The 20,607-nt window shown below is 38.6% G+C and overlaps 1 protein-coding gene across 1 annotated transcript in view; it reads left to right on the top strand.

The window, feature by feature from the left end:
- Positions 1-20,607, top strand: part of COL6A6 (collagen type VI alpha 6 chain) — a 161,377-nt gene that overhangs the window by 29,934 nt on the left and 110,836 nt on the right. The window contains exon 2 of the mRNA XM_077991442.1: positions 18,868-18,965. Coding sequence (XP_077847568.1) covers positions 18,868-18,965 — 98 coding nt within the window. The remainder of the gene's footprint in view (positions 1-18,867; positions 18,966-20,607) is intronic.

Genomic DNA, 20,607 nt, shown 5'->3' on the forward strand with positions numbered 1-20,607 from the left:
GAGTATATGCCCAGTAGTGGGATTGCTGGGTCAGATGGTATTTCTGGTTGTAGGTCTTTGAGGAATCCAACATCCAGAATCTACAAGGAATGTAAACAAATTTACTAGGAAATAAACAACCCCATTAAAAAGTGGGCAAAGGACATGAACAGACACTTCTCAGAAGAAGACATTTATGCAGCCAACAAACATATTTTTAAAAAGCTCAACATCACTGATCAATAGAGAAATGAAAATCAGAGCCACAATGATCAGATTGGCTTTCTTCACTTAGCAATAAACATTTGAGTTTCCTCCATGTGTTTTCATGGCTTGATAGTTCAGTTTTTAGTGCTGAATACTATTTCAATGTCTGGATGGACCAGTGTTTCTTTATCCACTTACCTGCTGTACATCTTGGTTGCCTCCAAGTTTTGGCAATTACTAATAAAGCTGTTAGAAACATCCATGTGCAGGTTTTTGTGGGGACATAAGTTTTCAACTCATTTGGATCTTATGGTTTAGTTTTGCAAGAAACTGCCAACCTGTTTTCCAAAGTGGCTATGCCGTTTTGCATTCCCATGAGCAATGAATCAGAGTTCACATTGTTCAAACTCCTTGCCAGCATTTGATGTTGTCAGTGTTCTGGGCTTTGGCCACTTTAAGAGGTGTGTAGTGGTAGCTTGTTTTAATTTGCATTTTCCTGATGACATATGGTGTATTCCCTGTGCTTCTATCTTCTGAAAGACATTATATAAAATTGGTATAATTTCTTTCTTAAATGTCTGGTAAAACCCAGGAGTGAAGGTACCTGGGTTGGATATTTTCTGTTTTGGGAGATTATTTATTTAATAAAGATAAGCCTGTTCAAGTTGTATATTCTTGTGTGAGTTTTGGCAGCTTGTGTCTTTCAAGGAATTGGTCCATCTATGGTCATAGAGCTCTTCATATTATTCCTTGATTAGCCTTTTAATGTGGGATCTGCAGTGATGTCCTGTCTTTTCTGACATTAGTAATTTGTGTCCTCTTTTTTTCTTAGTTTGCCTGGCTAAAGGCTTATCAATTTTACTGGTTTTTTTTTTTTTCTTTTTCAGAGAACCATCTTTTGGTTTTGTTGATTTTTTTCTATTGATTTCTTTTTAAAATTTTTATTTTTCCTCTAATTTTTCTTTGCTTTGGATTTAATTCACTGTATCACATAAATTTTGATAAACTGTGTTTCTATTTTCATTTTATTCATCTTTTAATTTATCTTTTTTTTTTTGACTCATGTTATTTGGAAGTATGTTGTTTTATCGCCGTGTGTTTTGGTATTTTTCCAGCTACATTTTTATTTCTAGTTTAACTCCATTGTCATGTGAGAGCAGACATCATATGATTTCTGGTTTTTTAAATTTGTTAACGCGTTTTGTGGCTCAGAATGTGGTCTATCTTGGTGAATGTTCCATGTGAGCTTGAGAAGAATGTATATTCTACTGTTGTTGAATGAAGTAGTCTACAGGTATCCATTATATACAGTTGATTGATGGCATTGTTGAGTTCAGCTGTGTCCTTACTGATTTTCTGCCTGCTGGATCTGTTTATTTCTGATAGAGGGGTATTAAAGTCTTCAACTCTAATAGTGGATTCATCTGTTTCTCTTCATAGTTCTATTAGTTTTTGCCTTATGTGTTTTGACACTCTGATGTTAGGCACATACCTGTTAAGGATTATTATGTCTTCTTGCAGAATTGACTCCTTTGTCATTAGGTAATGCCATTCCTTATCCCTGATAACTTTTCTTGCTCTGAAGTTTGATCTGTCTGAAATTAATATAGCTACTCCAGCTTTATTTTGCTTAGTGTTAACATAGTACATGTTTCTCCATCCATTCACTTTTTTTTTAGATGAGAGTCTCCCTCTGTCGCCAAGCTGAAGTACAGTGGTGCCATCTCGGCTCACTGCAACCTCTGCCTCCCGGGTTCAAGGGATTCTCCTGCCTCAGCCTCCCAAGTAGCTGGGATTACAGGCACGTGCCACCATGCCCAGCTAATTTTTATATTTTTAGTAGAGACAGCGTTTCACCATGTTGGCCAGGATGGTCTCGATCTCCTGACCTCATGATCTGCTGACCTCAGCCTCCCAAAGTGCTGGGATTACAGGCGTGAGCCACCACGCCTGACCTATTCACTCTTAATCTGTATCTGGCTTTATATTTAAAGTGGGCTTCCTGTACAGAACCTATAGTGAGATCTTGTTTTTTGATCCACTCTGACAAACTGTCTTTTTAATTGGGCATTTAGACTATTGACATTCAAATGATTATTGATATATTTGCATCTATAGCTACCATATTTGTTACCTGTTTCTATTCGACACCCTTGTTCTTTGTTCCTATTTTTATCTTCCATTCTTTGTCTATCTTTTGTGGTTTTAACTGAGCATTTTATGGTTACATTTTCCCTCCCTTCTTAGCATAACAGTTACACTTCCTTTTTTTACACTGTTTGTAATGGTTGCCTAGAGTATATGACATACATTGCAACTAATCCACGTCTACTTTCAAATAACACTATACTGCTTCATGAGTAATGCAAGTAAGATATAATAATTTTAATTTCTCCCTTCCATCTATTGTAACATTGCTGTTGTTCATTTCACACATAAACATACGCACATACAAGCATACATAATCAAATGCATTGTTGCTATTTTCATCTGTTGTGTGTTAGATGAATTACAAATTAGAAAAATGGTTGTATTTTATTTTCTGATGCTTTTTATGTATATTTGAGTTTCTGACATACATAATTTTTCCTATAAAAAGTTTATTTTAATATTTCTTGCAAAGCAGATCTACTACAAGTTCTGTCAATTTTTGTCTGAGAAAGTATTTCTTTTCCACTTTTTTATTGTGTATTTTTAAGGTATGCAACATGATATTTTGATATATATAGCAAAATGATCAGTCAAATAATATATCATTCATCTAACACAATGGCAGGAGTGCCTAAAATCTCTCAGCGAAACTTGTGACTACAATAGTATATTATTAATGTAATTCTCATGTACATTAAATCTCCAGACTTATTCATCCTATATATCTGCAACTTTATATCTTTTGACCTACATCTCTTATATCCTCCCACTTTCCCCAGTAATCACCATGTCATTCTCTATTTCTATGTATTCAACTTTTTAAGAAATAGATTCCACATATAGGTAAGATCATGAGATCATGCAGTTTTTTTCTTTATTTCTGGTTTACTTCACTTAGCTTAATGTCATCCAGGCTCATCCATGTTGTGGCAAATGGGAGGATATCCTTTTTTAAGACTGAATAACATTCCTCTCTCTTTCTCTCTCTTCCTCCCTTTCTCTGTGTGTGTGTGTATCTCAATTTCTTTACCCATTCATCCATGATGAGCACTTCAGTCGTTTTCATATGTTGACTATTGTGAACAGTGTTGCAATGAACAAGGGAGTGCAAATATCTTTACAAGGTGGTAATTTTCATTGGTATATACCCAGAAGAGGGATGCAGGGATTGCAGGATCATATATAGTTCTATTTCTAATTTCTCTGGGCAACTCCATACTGTTTTCCACAGTGGCTGCACCAATCTACATTCCCACCAACAGTGTTCAAGGGTTCCCTTTTTTCTACACCTTCAACATCTGTTATCTCTTGTCTTTCTGATAATAGCTATCCTGACAGGAGTGAGCTGATACCTTATTGTGGTTTTGATTTGCATTTCCCTGATTAGTGATGTTGAACACTTTTTCATATACTTGTTGGCCATTTGTATGTCTTCGGAAAAATTTCTATTCAGGTCCTTTACCCATTTTTTAATCAGGTTTCTTTTCTGCTGTCGAATTGTATGAGGTTTTTAAAATATTAACTCCTTATTAGATATGTGGTTTTCAAATATTTGCTACCAATCTGTAAGCTGCCTTTTCATTTTGTTGATTATTTCCTTTGCTGTGCTGAAACATTTTAGTTTGATGTATGCCCATCTATTTTTTATTTGTTTATTTTTGCCTTTGCAGCCTGAACTTTTGGTGTGATAACCAAAATCATTAAGACCAATGTTAAGAGACTTTTCTCCTATCTTTCCTTCTAGGAGTTTTGTCATATCAGGTCTTATATTTAGGTCTTTTATACATTTTGAGTTGGTTTTTGTGGATGGTGTAAGATACGTGTCCAGTTTCATTCTTTTGCATGTGGATATCCCATTTCTCCAGCACTGTTTACTGAAGAGACTATCCTTTCCCTATTGCGTCTTGGTTCTCTCTCTTTAATTTTTGAAGGGTAATTTCCCAGAATTATCTCAAAACCTGAAATATTTTATTCCAACTTTCATGATTTCTGAGGAGAAGTTGGATGTAATTCTCATCATTGCTCCAAGTAAGGGGTTTCCACCTCCTGGCTGCTTTCAGGTTTTTTGTTTTTTGGGTTTTTTTTTTTGATGGAATTTCTCTCTTGTCACCCAGGCTGGAGTGCAGTGGCATGATCTCGGCTCACTGCAACCTCTGCCTCCCGGGTTCAAGCGATTCTCCTGCCTCAGCCTCCTGAATAGCTAGAACTGCAGGCACCTGCCACCACTCCTGGCTAATGTTTGTATTTTTTAGTAGAGACAGGGGTTTCACCATGTTGGCCAGGCTGGTCTTGAACTCCTGACCTCAGGTGATCCACCAGCCTCAGCCTCCTAACGTGCTGGGATTACAGGCGTGAGCCACCATGCCTGGTCAGGCTTTTTTCTTTATCTCTTGATTGTCTATGGTTTGAAAATGTTATGCATTGATGTACTTTTTTGGCGTTTATCCTGCTTGGTGCTCTCTAAGCTTCCTGTATCTGTGAATTGGTGTCTGATGTTAATTTGGGAAAATTCTCTCATTGTTTCAAATATTACTTTTATTTATTTTTTTCTTTCTTTCCCTAGTAATCCCATTTTGCACATATTATACCTTTGGTAGTTGCCCAACAATTCTTGGAGATTCTGGGGTCTTTTTGGTCATTTTTCTGTTTGTTTTTCAGTTTTGGAAGTTTCTACTGAGATATTCTCAATCTCAGACATTTATTCCTCAGTGTCTGGCCTGCCCATTAGCTCATCAAAGGCATTCATGATCTGTTATGGTGTTTTGATGTCTAGCATTTCTTTTGGGTTCTTTCTTAGAATTTCCATCTCTGTACTTACATTGCCCATCTGTTATCGTGTGCTGTCTACTTTATCCATGAGAGCCATTAGCATATTAATCCTAGTTTGTTTGTTTGTTTGTTTATTTATTTATTTTTGAGACGAAGTCTTGCTCTGTCACCCAGGCTGGAGGGCAGCGGCGCCATCTCGGCTCACTGCAACCTCCGCCTCCCGGGTTCAGGCAATTCTCCCATCTCAGCCTCCCGAGCAGCCGGCACTACAGGCACCTGCCATCATGCCCGTCTAATTTTTGTATTTTGAGACGGGGTTTCACCATGTTGGCCAGGCTGGTCTGGAACTCATGACCTCAGGTGATCCGCCTGCCTTGGCCTCCCAAAGTGGTGGGATTACAGGCATCAGCTACTGTACCCTGCCAATCCTAGTTGTTTTAAATCCTGGTATGATAATTCCAACACCCCTGCCATGTCTGAGTCTGGTTCTGATGTTTGCTATGTCTCCTCAAACTTCTTTTTTCGTTTTAGAAAGTCTTGTAATTTTTTCCTGGTAGCTGGATACAATGTGCTGGGTAAAAGGAACTGCAGTCAGTAGGCCTTTGGTAATGTGGTGGTAAGGAGAGGAAGCGTTCTATAGTTGTATAAGTAGGCCTCAGTCTTTTAGTGAGCCTGTGTCTCTGGATTATGAATTCCACAAGTGCTTCTCAGGCTCCTGTCCCACCTTGGTGAGACTGGATGGCTAGAGTGGGCAGGAGATGGGTGTTTTCCTTCTCCCACAGGGAAATCTAAAGGCGGTTGGAGTTGGATATTTCTTCCTCCGGGTCAGTTAAGCTCTGATAAAACCCCAGTTGGTCAGGAAATCCTTAACTACTTTCCCCTGAGGGCAGTACTTGTTAAGAAGAGCAAAGTGCTCTGGCGTGTTTCAAAGTGGCTCCTATTTCTCTCCTTCTGCCAGAAGCATGAGGGTATTTCTCTCCAGTATTTACTGTGAGTTCCCAGTGGAGCGCCAGGAGGTGAACTCACAAGAGTGGGTTCTCTGTGCCTGGAGTTTTTATTTCTCAGACTTGTACCCTTTAAGGCTCCAGCAGTTTGTCAAACAGTTCAGGTTTTCCTACCCCAGCATGGGTTCACACAGATGGTTTAGTTCATGGATTTCTTTTCTGGTAAGTTATGATTCTCTGTATTTGCCTGTTAGTCTCTCCAATTTGGGGGCCGTGGTTTGTCCTGTGACCTTTCCTCTGTTACAGATCTAAGAAGAATAGTTGATTTTTCAGTTTGTTCAGCTTTTTACTTGTTAGGATGGCATGATGACTTCTAAGCTTCTTATATGGTAGGCTGGAAACCATCCATTGATTTTTAAAATATAATTTTATCGCGTTTACACTCCTTTAAAACTTTTTAGTTGTTTCTAATGCTATAAAAAGGATATTATGCTCTATGTAGTTTTCTGGAATTCATGTTTTCACTCTTTATATTGCTAAGATTCATTACTATTTTTGTTTTTTGTTTTTTGAGACAAGGTCTCACTCTGTCATCCAGACTAGAGTACCGTGGCATGATCATGGCTCACTGCAGCCTTGACCTCCTGGGCACAAGTACTTCTCCCACCTCAGCCTTTTGAAAAGCTTGTGCCACCCTATCTGGCCCATTTAAAAAATTTCTTATAGAGATAGGATCTCACTATGTTGCTTGGGCTGATCTTGAACTCTTTAGTTTAATTGGGTCTCATTTGTCAATTTTTGGTTTTGTTGCCATTGCTTTTCATGTCTTTGTCATGAAATCTTTGCCAGGTCCCATGTCCAAAATACTATTTCCTAGGTTATCTTCCAGGGTTTTTATAATTGTGGGTTTTACATTTCAGTTTTTTAAATCCATCTTGGATTGATTTTTTGTATATCGTGTAAGGAAGGGGTCCAGTTTCAATCTTCTGCATATGGCTAACCAGTTATTCCAGCACCATTTATTTAATAGGGAGTCTTTTCCCTGTTGCTTCTTTTTGTCAGCTTTGTCAAAGATCACATGGTTGTAGGTGTGCAGTCTTATTTCTGGGCTCTATTCAGTTCCATTGGTCTGTGTGCCTGCTTTTGTACTAGTACCATGATGTTTTGGTTACTGTAGCCTTGTAGTATAGTTCGAAGTCAGGTAATGTGATGCCTCCAGCTTTGCTTAGGATTGCCTTGGCTATTTAGGCTCTTTTGGTTCCGTCTAAATTTTAAAATAGTTTCTTTTCCTCATTCTCTGAAGAATATCATTGCTAGTTTGATAGGAATATCATTGAATGTATTTCCATTTGTTTATGTCATCTCTAATTTATTTGAGCAGTGTTTCATAGGTCTCATTGTAGAAATCTTTCACCTCCCTGATTAGATGGTATTTTATTCCTTTTGTGGCTGATGTGAATGGGATCATGTTCTTGATTTGGCTCTCAGCTTGGATGCTGTTAGTATATAGGAATGCTACTGATTCTTGTACATTTATTTTTTTAATTCTGAAACTTTGCTGAAGTTGTTTATCAGATCAAGACGCTTTTGGGCAGACACTATGGAATTTTCTAGTTATAGACTCATATTGTCTGCAAACAGGGATAATTCGACTTCCTCTTATTTAAATGCTTTTTATTTCTTTCTCTTGCCTGGTTGTTCTGGCCAGGACTTCCAGTACTATGTTGAATTATTTATTCCAGTACTATGATGAGAGAGACCATCCTTGTTTTGTTCTGGTTTTCAAGGGGAATGCTTCCAACATTTGCCCATTCATTATGATGTTGGCTATGGGTTTGTCATAGATGGTTCTGTGTTAGTTCGTTTTCATGCTGCTGATAAAGACATGCCTGAGACTGGGCAGAAAAAGAGATTTAATTGCATTTACAGTTCCACATGACTGTGGAGGCCTCAGAATCATGGCTGGAGGTGAAAGGCACTTCTTACATGGCAGCAGCAAGAGAAAATGAGGAAGAAGCAAAAGCGGAAACCTCTCATAAACCCATTAGATCTTGTGAGACTTATTCACTGTCACAAGAATAGCAAGGGAAAGACTGGCCCCATGATTAAATCACCTCCCCCTGGGTCCCTCCCACAACATGTGGGAATTCTGGAAGATAAAATTCAAGTTGAGATTTGGGTGGGGACACAGCCAAACCATATCAGGCTCTTATTATTTTGAAGTACATTCCTTCAATCCCTAGTTTGTTGAGGGTTTTTAACATGAAGGGATGTTGAATTTTATCAAAAGCCTTTCTCCATCTATTGAGATAATCATGTAGTTTTTGTTTTTAGTTCTGTTTGTGTGATGAATCACATGTATTGATTTGCATGAGTTGAACCAACCTCACATCCAGAGATAAAGTCCACTTGATCATGGTGGTTTAGCTTTTTCATGTGCTGCTGGATTCAGTTTGCTAGTATTTTGTTGACAACTTTTACATCTACATTCATCAAGGACATTGGCCTGAAGTTTTGTTTTGTTTTGTTTTGTTTTTTTTCTGTATATGTGTGTGTCTCAAAGTTTTGGTATCAGAGTGATGCTGGCCTCACAGAATGAGTTAGGGAGGAGTCCCTCCACCTCAAGTTTTAGAAATAGTTTCAGTAGGAATAGTATCAGCTCTTCTTTATACATCGGTAGAATTTGGCTTAGAATCCACCTGGTCCTGTGCATTTTTTGGTTGGTAGGCTTTTTATTATTGATTCAATTTCAGAACTTCTTATTGATCTGTTCAGGCATTCAATTTCTTCCTGGTTCACTCTTGGGAAGATTGTATGTGTCCAGGATTTATCTCTTTTTCTAGATTTTCTAGTTTGTGTTCATAGAGGTGTTCATAGTAATCTGAGTTTTTTGTAATTCTATGGGGTTAGTGGTAATGCCCCCTTTGTCATTTCTAGTTGTGTTTATTTGGTTCTTCTCTCTTTTTTTCTGTATTAGTCTTGCTAACATCTCTTACTAATTTTTTTCGAAGAACCAACTCTGGATTTGTTTATCTTTTAGGTTTTTTTCCCCCACAGCTCCATTTTATTCAGTTCAGCTCTGATTTTGGTTATTTCTTCTGCTAGCTTTGGGTTCAGTTTGCTCTTGGTTCTCTAGTTCCTCTAGTTGTGATAATAGGTTGTTAATTTGAGATATTTCTGAGTTTTTGATGTGAGTGTTTAGTGCTATAAACTTCCCTCTTAACACTGCTTTAGCTGTATCCCAGAGATTCTGGTATGTTATAGCTTTGTTCTCATTCGTTTCAAAGATCTTCTTAATTTCTGCCTTAATTTCATTATTTACCCAAAAGTAATTCAGGAGCAGGTTGTTTAATTTCCATGATAATTGTTTGGTTTTGAGTGGTTAGTGTTGATTTCTATTTTTATTGCATCATGGTATGAGAGTGTGATTGGTGTGATTTCAGTTTTATTTTTTTTAATTTCTGAGGATTATTTTATGTCTGGTTGATTTTAGAGTATGTGCCATGTGGCAATGAAAATAATGTATTTTCTATTGCTTTTGGCTGGAGAGTTCTATATATGTCTATTAGATCCATTTGGTCCAGTGTCTAGCTCAAGTCTGGAATATTTGTTTTCTGCCTCAATGATCTAATACTGGCAGTGGGGCATTAAAGTCTCCTGCTATTATTGTGTGGCTATCTGAGTCACTTCATAGGTCTCTGGGAACTTGCTTAGTGAATCTGGGTGCTGCTGTGTTGGGTGCATAAGTATTTAGGATAGTTAGATGTTCTTGTTAATTTGAGCCTATTACTATTATGTAATGTCCTTCTTTGTCTTTTTTTTTAAATCTTTGTTGGTTTAAAGTCTTTTTTTTTTTTTGTCTAAAATTAGAATAGCAAGACATCCTTTTTTTCTCATTTCTGTTTGTTTGCTATATTTTCCTCCATGCCTTTACTTTGAGCCTATAGGTGTCATTGCATGTGGATAGGTCTCTTGAAGACAGCATACTATTGGGTTGGATTAAGTTGGGTCTTAATCCAACTCGCTACTCTCTGCCTTTTAATTGGGGGCATTTGGCCTGTTTACATTCAGGATTAGTATTCATATGTGTGAATTTCATCCTGCCATTGTGTTGTTTACCTAACCCTGGTTATATGCAGACTTGTTTGTGTAGTTGCCGGTGTCACTGGTTTATGTACGTCAGTGTGTTTTTGTGGTAGCCAGTAATGGCCTTTCCTTTGTATATTCAGCACTCCTTTAAGGACCTCTCTTAAGGCAGGTCTGGTAATAATGAATTTCCTTAGTACTTGCTTGTCTGAAAAGGACCTTATTTCTCCTTTATGAAGATTAATTTGGCTGCATATGTTCTCTGACCCCTCAAGGTTAGGAACCTGCTGCGCTGAAGGGGCCAAGGTGTCCCTGGGCTGCTGGACACAACACTCTGATGGGTAGTGCCAGCCAAAGTGCTTTGTTGGATGGTGGCAGCAAGATCTGTGCTCTTTTGCATGTGGCGGCAGCAGCAATAATGCATTGGAGTGCACATTTCTTGGCTGGTATAGAGGTGCCAGCTCCTGTGCAGGTATTCAAGATAGTGGTAGCACCAGATGGGATGGGGCTGCTGGCATTCATGTGTGCTTTCACAGTGGCAGTGGTGTTGACATGGGGGTGGGGCACCGGCTGGTGCAGGCATGCTGACCTTCATCCAGGCATTCATGATAGTGGTGGTGTTGGGAAGTGGAGGGGCTGGCATTTTTGTACACGTTCACAGTGTGTCAGTGTGTCACAGTGGTGTCAGCCCAGGAATGGGGTGCTGGTGGGCACAAGGCTGGTGGCCTCTGTGTGCGTATTCACATTGGGTACCAGTGTGGGGCCACTGCTCTCCGTGTGCATGTTTGTGCAGGTGGCAATGGCAATGGGGTGGGGCCGCTGGGCTCCATGCACTCATTCATGCTGACATTGGAGGTGTGGTGGAGGGATTGTAGGGTACACTCACACTGGCAGCAGTGACACCATAAGGTGCACACATGCACCTGTGGAGAAGGGGAGGTGAGGCCTTCTCGTGTGCTTGCATGTTGGCAAAGTGACACAGGGGGTGGCCATGGGTGAGTGTTCGCTAGTAAAGCAGTGTGGGGAGGCTGTGGTGGATGAGGGGAGCATGTTAGTGGGCTAGTGTGTATTGGCAGGGACTGCTCTGTTGGAGCGCTCCAAGGGTCAGGCACAGTCGGCCAGCATAGGAGCTATGATGCGGGCCCCTGAGAGGTACCCCAGTTGGGCAGCCAGGTTGGGGCCCCAGAAGAGGTCAGCAGACAGGGCAGCACTCAGGTAGGACTGACCCCATCTCATGGACAATGTTGCCCTGCTCTGTGCAGGTCCAACAGTTCCTCTAGGCAGGGTGAGCCTTGGGGGATGGGCATCACTGGCCATTCTCCACTGCAGATGTTCCCGCACCGAACTCTTTGGGCTCTGCACAGGCTGGAGTCCTGCCCCTGCCACCTTTCTAAGCAGCTTTCTCTGCCATTTCCAGTGTCGGTTTTGGGGTCTTATGCTTCCAGGATTCCAGAAGTCTGTAGTGAGAGCAAGTTGCTCCTCACCTGTTGAAACTCACTCCTAACCCAGGAGTCACTGGGTGCCAGGAACAAGTCCTGGTGCGTGGTAATCCCATGCATAGTTCCCAGCGTCCTCCCTCTTCAGCCCCATATCTGTGTCCTCCCTCTGTCCATTCTCAATGCCGTTGCTCTGAAGATCTGCTGAGTGTGTGTCAGTCTCCCCAATGTCCCAGTCCCTTGCTAGAGAATGATCCTCCTGGCTGTGGCTAGTCTGCCATCTTGTCCCTGTTCCTGTTCATTTTTTCAATCTTTGTGGCTTTAAACTCATTAGCATCTAGGCGTAAGAGTGGATCACCTTTTCCTTTTCCTAATTTTATTTTTAATACAAAAAATCAATGAAACAAAATGTTTTTTATTGTATTTTATTTTTTATTATACTTTAAGTTCTAGGGTACATGTGCACAACGTGCAGGTTTGTTACATATGTATACATGTGCCATGTTGGTGTGCTGCACCCATTAACTCGTCATTTACATTAGGTATATCTCCTAATGCTATCCCTCCCCCCCACCCCCTCCCCACAATAGGACCCGGTGTGTGATGCTCCCCTTCCTGTGTCCAAGTGATCTCATTGTTCAATTCCCACCTATGAGTGAGAACATGCGGTGTTTGGTTTTCTGTTCTTGCGATAGTTTGCTCAGAATGATGGTTTCCAGCTGCATCCATGTCCCTACAAAGGACATGAACTCATCCTTTTTTATGGCTGCATAGTATTCCATGGTGTATATGTGCCACATTTTCTTAATCCAGTCTGTCACTGATGGACATTTGGATTGATTCCAAGTCTTTGCTATTGTGAATAGTGCCGCAATAAACATACGTGTGCATGTGTCTTTATAGCAGCATGACTTATAATCCTTTGGGTATATCCCCAGTAATGGGATGGCTGGGTCAAATGGTATTTCTAGTTCTAGATCCTTGAGGAATTGCCACACTGTTTTCCACAATGGTTGGACTAGTTCACAGTCCCACCAACAGTGTAAAAGTGTTCCTATTTCTCCACATCCTCTCCAGCACCTGTTGTTTCCTGACTTTTGAATGATCGCCATTCTAACTGGTGTGAGATGGTATCTCATTGTGGTTTTGATTTGCATTTCTCTGATGGCCAGTGATGATGAGCATTTTTTCATGTGTCTGTTGGCTGTATGAATGTCTTCTTTTGAGAAATGTCTGTTCATATCCTTTGCCCACTTTTTGATGGGGTTGTTTTTTTCTTGTAAATTTGTTTGAGTTCTTTGTAGGTTCTGGATATTAGCCCTTTGTCAGATGAGTAGATTGCAAAACTTTTCTCCGACTCTGTAGGTTGTCTGTTCACTCTGATGGTAGTTTCTTTTGCTGTGCAGAAGCTCTTTAGTTTAATGAGATCCCATTTGTCAATTTTGGCTTTTGTTGCCATTGCTTTTTGTGTTTCAGACATGAAGTCCTTGCCCATGCCTATGTCTTGAATGGTATTACCTAGGTTTTCTTCCAGGGTTTTTATGGTTTTAGGTCTAACATTTAAGTCTCTAATCCATCTTGAATTAGTTTTCGTATAAGGAGTAAGGAAAGGATCCAGTTTCAGCTTTCTACTTATGGCTAGCCAATTTTCCCAGCACCATTTATTAAATAGGGAATCCTTTCCCCATTTCTTGTTTCTCTCAGGTTTGTCAAAGATCAGATGGCTGTAGATGTGTGGTATTATTTCTGAGGGTTCTGTTCTGTTCCATTGGTCTGTATGTCTGTTTTGGTACCAGTACCATGCTGTTTTGGTTACTGTAGCCTTGTAGTATGGTTTGAAGTCAGGTAGCATGATGCCTCCAGCTTTGTTCTTTTGGCTTAGGATTGTCTTGGCAATGTGGGGTATTTTTTGGTTCCATATGAACTTTAAAGCAGTTTTTTCCAATTCTGTGAAGAAAGTCATTGGTAGCTTAATGGGGATGGCATTGAATCTATAAATTACCTTGGGCAGTAAGGCCATTTTCACGATATTGATTCTTCCTATCCATGAGCATGGTGTGTTCTTCCATTTGTTTGTGTCCTCTTTGATTTCACTGAGCAGTGGTTTGTAGTTCTCCTTGAAGAGGTCCTTTACATCCCTTGTAAGTTGGATTCCTAGGTATTTTATTCTCTTTGAAGCAATTGTGAAGGGGAGTTCATTCATGATTTGGCTCTCTGTTTGTCTGTTACTGGTGTATAAGAATGCTTGTGATGCCCTCTCTCACCACTCCTATTCAACATAGTGTTGGAAGTTCTGGCCAGGGCAATCAGGCAAGAGAAAGAAATAAAAGGTATTCAGTTAGGAAAAGATGAAATCAAGTTGTCCCTGTTTGCAGATGACATGATTGTATATTTAGAAAACCCCATTGTCTCAGCCCAAAATCTTCTTAAGCTGATAAGCAACTTCAGCAAAGTCTCAGGATACAAAATCAATGTGCAAAAATCCTTTTCCTAATTTTAAAGAGAATACTTTTAACATTTCCCCATTAGGATTATATGTATTCCAGATTTTCAAAATATATCTTCTGTTAGGTTAAGTAAGTTTCTTTCTACTCCTAATTTGCTAAGTTTTTCTTTATAATAATGAATTGAATGATGGGTTTTTTTTGCGTTTTGTTGTGGGATTTAAAAAATATTTATAGTTTATTATTTCCTTTAAGCTATTAATGCGTTGCATTATATTTATGTATTTCTTAATTTTAAAACATCTGTACATTTCTGAGAAACTCAGCTTGATAGTGGCATATTAACTTTTTGTTATAAGTTTAAGGGATACAAATGCAGTTTTTTGTTTAAGTGGATGTACTGTGTAGTGGTGAAATCTGGGCTTTTAGTGTGACCATCACCTGAGTAGTGAACATTGTACCCATTAAGCAATTTCTCATCCCTCACTCCCCTGCAACCCCGCCGCCCTTCTCAATCTTCAGGGACTATTATTCCACACTCTGTGTCCATGTGTACACTCTATTTAGCTCCTACTTGCAAGTGAGAACATACGGTGGTTAGCTTTCTGATTCTGAGTTGTTTCACTCAAGATAATGGCCTACAGTTCTATCCATGTTGCTGCAAAAGGTATGATTTTTATATACTATGGGAGTTAACTTGCTGATGTTTTGTTTAGGATTTTTCTTAATATTTATCTTCATGAGTGAAATGGGCCTTTAATTTTCCTTTCTCATATTGTCTTTGTTTGATTTATATGTCAGGATTATACTGTCCCTATACAAATAAGATGGCTAATATTCCTTTTTTTTCTGCTCTCTGAAATACTTTATAAAAGGTTCAGATAATCTGTTTCTTGTAAGTTTTGGTGGAACTTTCCAGAGGCCTGGTGTTTACTTTCTGTGAATATTTTTAGCTACAATTTCTTTAAAATACTTTCCTTATCTTTAGTTATATATCCTTTTTCATTTATACGATTATCTATTTGCATTTTCTCTTTTTATTATTGATCAACGATTATCTATTTGCATTTTCTTTTTATTATTGATCAGTCTGTTCCGGATTTGTCTTTTCAGAGATTAATTTTCTTTTTGAGTTTGATTTCTGCTTTAATTTTTAGTGTTGTTTCTATTTGTCTTAGATTTATTCTTTTTTTCTAATTTCTGTGTTGGACACATAATTTCTAGTGGATTATTTGAACTATTAAAATTTTAGTCCCCTGAAGTTCATGTAGATGGGTGAATCCTGAAGAATTCCAACAAGTTTTGACCCAGAAAGGATCAGCCGAACACACGCTCCCTCCCTCGCTGCTGCCTGCCCCTCCGCCGGAGGACCTGCCATGGGTGGTCATCTGAGGGGCGGTTTTCTCCAGCGAATGATTTCAAAACAGGCGCTCAGTGTTCAAATGTGCTCTTGGCTTAATTATTCATATTTTTCTTTCTTTTACTTGTATTTGTTAGGTCAGAAAACTGTTAGGGTGTGGAACTGCTTAGACTGAGAGAGACTGTAATCCCTTATGCTTGAGATTAGGAACCCAGGTGGTGGCGTTTAAGGTCACACAGCAGTTTAGGAATGGAGTGGACCCAGGCCATGACACCTTATACCCTGTGCACTTTTCACTCAACCAAACACCTCCTCTACACAGGAGAGTATCATTTTATAAAATGGCAAGTTCACCTGCATGACCCTCTTCAAATATGATTAACAAGCAAAGCTCCTTTTTGTAATTCCAGAAAATGCAATTGGGGGAAAGTAAAAACTGTGCAACTTGCTTGTACCACAAATGCTTTTGTTTTGTTTTTCTCACCAGCATTTATTCAATATTTGTCTGTGCCTGTTGCGTGCCACGGATTTATCCTGCAGCATTTTAACATGAACTTAGGCTCACTCTGAATATTTTTCTTTTTACTTTTTGACTTCAGAGTAGAATGGCTTGCAGAAAGGAAATAATGAAGACATCAGGGGTTCAATAAGCAAACAATCATTTATCTTTAACCCTGTGGCAGAGACCCAATGTTGTTTCTTACAGTAAAACAATGATCTTGTTTCTGAAGAAAAATAAAATCAGTACTTCCAAGTGATGTATCCTTCATACCTTATTTTAAAGGAAGAAATATTTATCTTAATTTTGCTGAAGTCTCTCTTGTTTCCCTTATGGGCTCTTACTACTTTTTTTTTTCAGAGGTATGACTTGGATTATGAATTGGTTTGTACGCAGCGGCAGTCTCTCTGAGACTCCTGGTTCTTAATAGCCCCGAGAGGTGTTATACAAGTTCTAAACATTCTGGGTTTGAAGCCAAGTCTTGGGTGGCTATGTTGCTTTGCAGCTGTAGTTTAAATTAGAAACATTCTAGTTTACAGATATCCAGATTTTTTTTTTTAGAAAAAGACCTTTATAGCATATAAAGAGAAGGTATTAGCCTCAGCTTACTTGATTCAGAAAGAATTGAATGCAAAAAAATTTCAGATTAAAGAGACACGTACCTTTGAGAGTGTTTATAATGAAGGGCAATTAATCTCGCTGTTAAGATAGAGCTTACTGCGAATTTAAGTTTTATACTGATTGCTTTAAATGTCTCCTTCATTCCCCCCTCACATGTCTTCAGGTGATTGGTTATTGTTATAATTTAAGGATGAAAATCCTGGTCATAACTGGTAATAGAACAACATACAGATTGCAGGTACTTCATCTGTGTTTTGATACAGTGTAAATGAGCCCATTCTCCCTACCTCCCACACATGACCTTGGATGTTTGGTCCTATAGCTTGTTTTAATATATACTACCCACCCCACGCACACACAGTCAGGCGCGCACACCTCAAGAACATTTTACCGGGCTTCATCATTGTATAGCCTTACAGCACACTAGACTTTGGATTCCATTGAAAGACTGCAAGAAAATTGTTCCACAAGATGCTAATCTTGAGAACTTAACTTTTGAGTAAATACTAGAGGTATAGATTGACATTTGTATATGGAAATTTCCAGATGCTTCATGTTGCTTTGGGACTGTTGCAGCCTTTCCAAATCCTTGTTTCTCTGTCCAGATGTTCATCCTTCACTCAATACCATTTTCTTCCCGTTGTAACTGCTTGCAAACTTTTGACATTGGTCCTATGGACTCTTCCCAAAGCATTTTCTCTCTCATAACTCCAAAAGACTACAATAATTTATAAAGCTTATAATATAAACAGAAAAGAAGAAAATAGTGTAAAACACTGGTTTTGAAAAACAAAAATAAAAAGGTATGAAAACAAGTACCAAAATCTCTTAGTTCTTAGAAAAAAGATGTAGAATGAAAAAACTAGAAGCCATTTTGTGTTCATAACATTGAGTTTGGTCTGCTGGGTAACTGAGTTTTAAAGGTTTTGGAGTCAGACACGTGGGTTCTAGTCTAAATTGTGGCTCACTTTACCAGTATGACCTTGCATCAGTTACTTCTCCTTAAAAATCTGTTTCCTCATCTGCAAACTAAGAACAATAGTAGTAGTAATACCTGCTGCTAGAGTTGTTACCAATATCAAACAGGAGAACAGATGTAAAGCTGTTAGCACACGGCAGGGCTCATAGTAAAAGCTCAACAAATGGTAGAATTTATTATTTATTGTTATACACATTAATAAAAATTATACAGATGGTATGACTTGGCTTTCACTTTTGGAAATCCACTTTGGGACTTAGTTTCTCTAAAATGAAAAGGTTTGTACTAAACATTACCTGCTAATATCTTTTTCTAGCTCACTGGTTACAACTTGAATAGAACTAATAAATTTATATACAAACTGAAAACTTTACATCGTCTAGACTTGTGAAGGACTAGAAGAGAGTCTCAAGTTGCAGAATGTCAGAAGAACAATGACATAGGTGAGGAAACAGGGATGGAACTTCTTATGACAAATGTCCCTTTTCTGAAGAGATTGAATATTAGAAACTCGGAGCCTGACTGGTATAGGGTGAGATAAACAGATGTAGTGTTGCAAGTACATTTTTGGGTAGCAATTAAGCAGGACATGGAGACACTAGTTTATTAATGAATCAATTCATTTTTTTGTTCAATGAATAAACAAGCGAATAAATGAGCCCAACCTGCTTCATTAAATATTTATTTTCAATACATTTAATATCCTGTTTCATTCCATAAAATGAACATTTCAAGGTGGCTGAAAATGCTTTAGGCCAAAATGAGATTGGAAAACCCTTGCCTCATGCAGTTCTAGGAAGTTGGACATAAAATGGTGTAAGCTGAGCTCCTCATTCTGAGGAGCAAGACATTATATGGAATATGGAAAATCACTGCTTGTTCTGAAATAGCTACTGTTTCAATTAGCGAGGAAAAGGAAAAAACATGGAATTTTGATCACATCTAAAAATAATTAGTCTTCAAAGATAAAGTACACCTACATGTTCATGATGGTGAGATTACAAAATAGGTCTCAGGGTGTGTCCCAACTGTGAACTCTGAATTGTCTTAGCAATGAATAGATAGAGGATGACACTAGGGTACAGGAAAATAAATACTAGGAACGTGTAATATTGTTAGCACTAAAATGCATCTGACTCCTTCTACCAACTGTCCAAAATTTCATGTTTCTACTAGGTCTGGGTACCAAAAAAAACTCTTATGACTTTGTAAATATTGATGGATTGTTTTCTCTAAGGCACTTCACATATTAGAAGGTCAGTGAACCTCAGACATTCCTTGTCCCCTGTTGCACCCAATTTATTATATAATTTTGTATGCTCTTGTATGTGAGTCTTAATTTCCAAATAATATCCACAACAATTTTATATGTTTATATTTTTGCCTTTTCAGATTTCAAGTTGAAGATTTTTCAGGTCATAACATGAAAATGTTGCTAATTTTGTTCCTCATGATAACTTGTTCCCATATTTCTGTGAGCCAAGATTCTGGTAAGGAAAAACTGGAAAGAATTCTTAATTTTTATTATAGAAAATAGATAATACATGAATTTGACCTATTTAAAAGTTGTGAGTTTTGTATCACTTTGTTTTGATTTTGATGGTAGTGAAGGGTAAGGGCGGTAGGTCAAATTCTTTGTGAGGTCACTCCATGTTCCTTTGAAGATCATTTGTTTCTGGATCTTATTCCTTGTTAATAATAGAAAGATACGAGAGCTGTCATTTTGTCCTGCTTCAACCCCTTTTAGGTCTTCTGGGAGGTTGCATTAAAATTCTGTTAATATTAGGCTCAGGCTGGAAAACTTGGAATGTCTTATCCTGATTCATTTGTGTCAAAAGGGTGTCTTGGTTTAGTGTCCAGATTTGCTCCAAATTAAGCTATTTGACTGCTTATTGTGAAGAAAGTGCTTTTTCCCTGGAGAGCAAGCTTCATAGCACTGCCTTCTGTCTGGTGACAATCTCTGTCCTGTGGACTTAAGACCCCTGCACACCCTTAACCACTTCACCATCTCCTAAATAATTGGTTCTTGTCCAGAGCAACTTACGTTGGCTTTTACAGCTTCCTCGAGGACACTGACCTTGGAAGCAAGTTTTGTGAAGACGTAAACTAGACTTTGCCCTCCAAACATCTTCCTTTGATGTATCTCTAGGCCTTGAGCTTCTCAAGTAGAAGCCATGTTTTGTCCTCCATTGTTTCATGGTTCAGATGTAGTGATGGACCTTATCAGAAGCTGAGTCCACCTTATGTGCCACTCATCTACATTTCCTTTCTCCACAAAAGATGTAGGACTTCATTTATGAATAGAAAGTCACAGGTGGTCACAAATCAAGCCACCCACAGCCAGGTTCCCCTGGCAGTCTTCACAGGGTTTCAGGCTTCTTTTGGAGAAAGGTGTTGATACACCCTCACTTATTTCTTCTGCTGAGATGCTGCTGGCTGTATAATCATGAAAAGAATCTCAGAGTGGTTGAATTTGGGTTATTTAAAAGACAAGAAATTATTTTACCCACTATGCCTCGATCAGATGGCCATAAAAAGAATGAAATAACACACAGGGCTGCCAAAGCTGGTTTCCCAGCCAGTGTAGAAAGGAAAAGATTGAAGTTATTCTAATTTGATTAGAACTTACCTAGTAACCATTTTAGATAATTGGAATCTCAGAGTGAGGCGGTACCTTAGATATTTTCTAGTTGAATCTACTTATTTTAAAGAAGAAAAAACTAGGGCCTAAGTATATTGAATGTCTTAACAAAGCTCATAGAGTTAGCTGAAGGCAAAGTCAGGGTGTTCATTACTTGTTCCATTACACTGTATTTTCTTGAACATACACCACACACATACTTCCCTCCCTACCCCAGACAAGAAATGGATCTTATGCTAAGGTAGAATGAGCTCTGAGTTCAAACCAGCAGACCACCAGTAAACAACAGTTAGTGTTTGAACCAATGATTCTGTATTACGTAAAAATATAGTACCAGATAACTAGTGTTGAATCTAACATTGAATGAAGCTTTAAAAGTTAAGCAAAGTATTACATTCCTATATAAAACTTATATTTTTAATGGAAACTAAAGCTATAATCCCTTTTCTAGCCTGAGATACATTGATGCCATCACATTTTGCACATGTGGG

The sequence above is a fragment of the Macaca mulatta genome, chromosome 2, assembly GCF_049350105.2.
Source record: "Macaca mulatta isolate MMU2019108-1 chromosome 2, T2T-MMU8v2.0, whole genome shotgun sequence".
Classification (NCBI taxonomy): Eukaryota; Metazoa; Chordata; class Mammalia; order Primates; family Cercopithecidae; genus Macaca; species Macaca mulatta.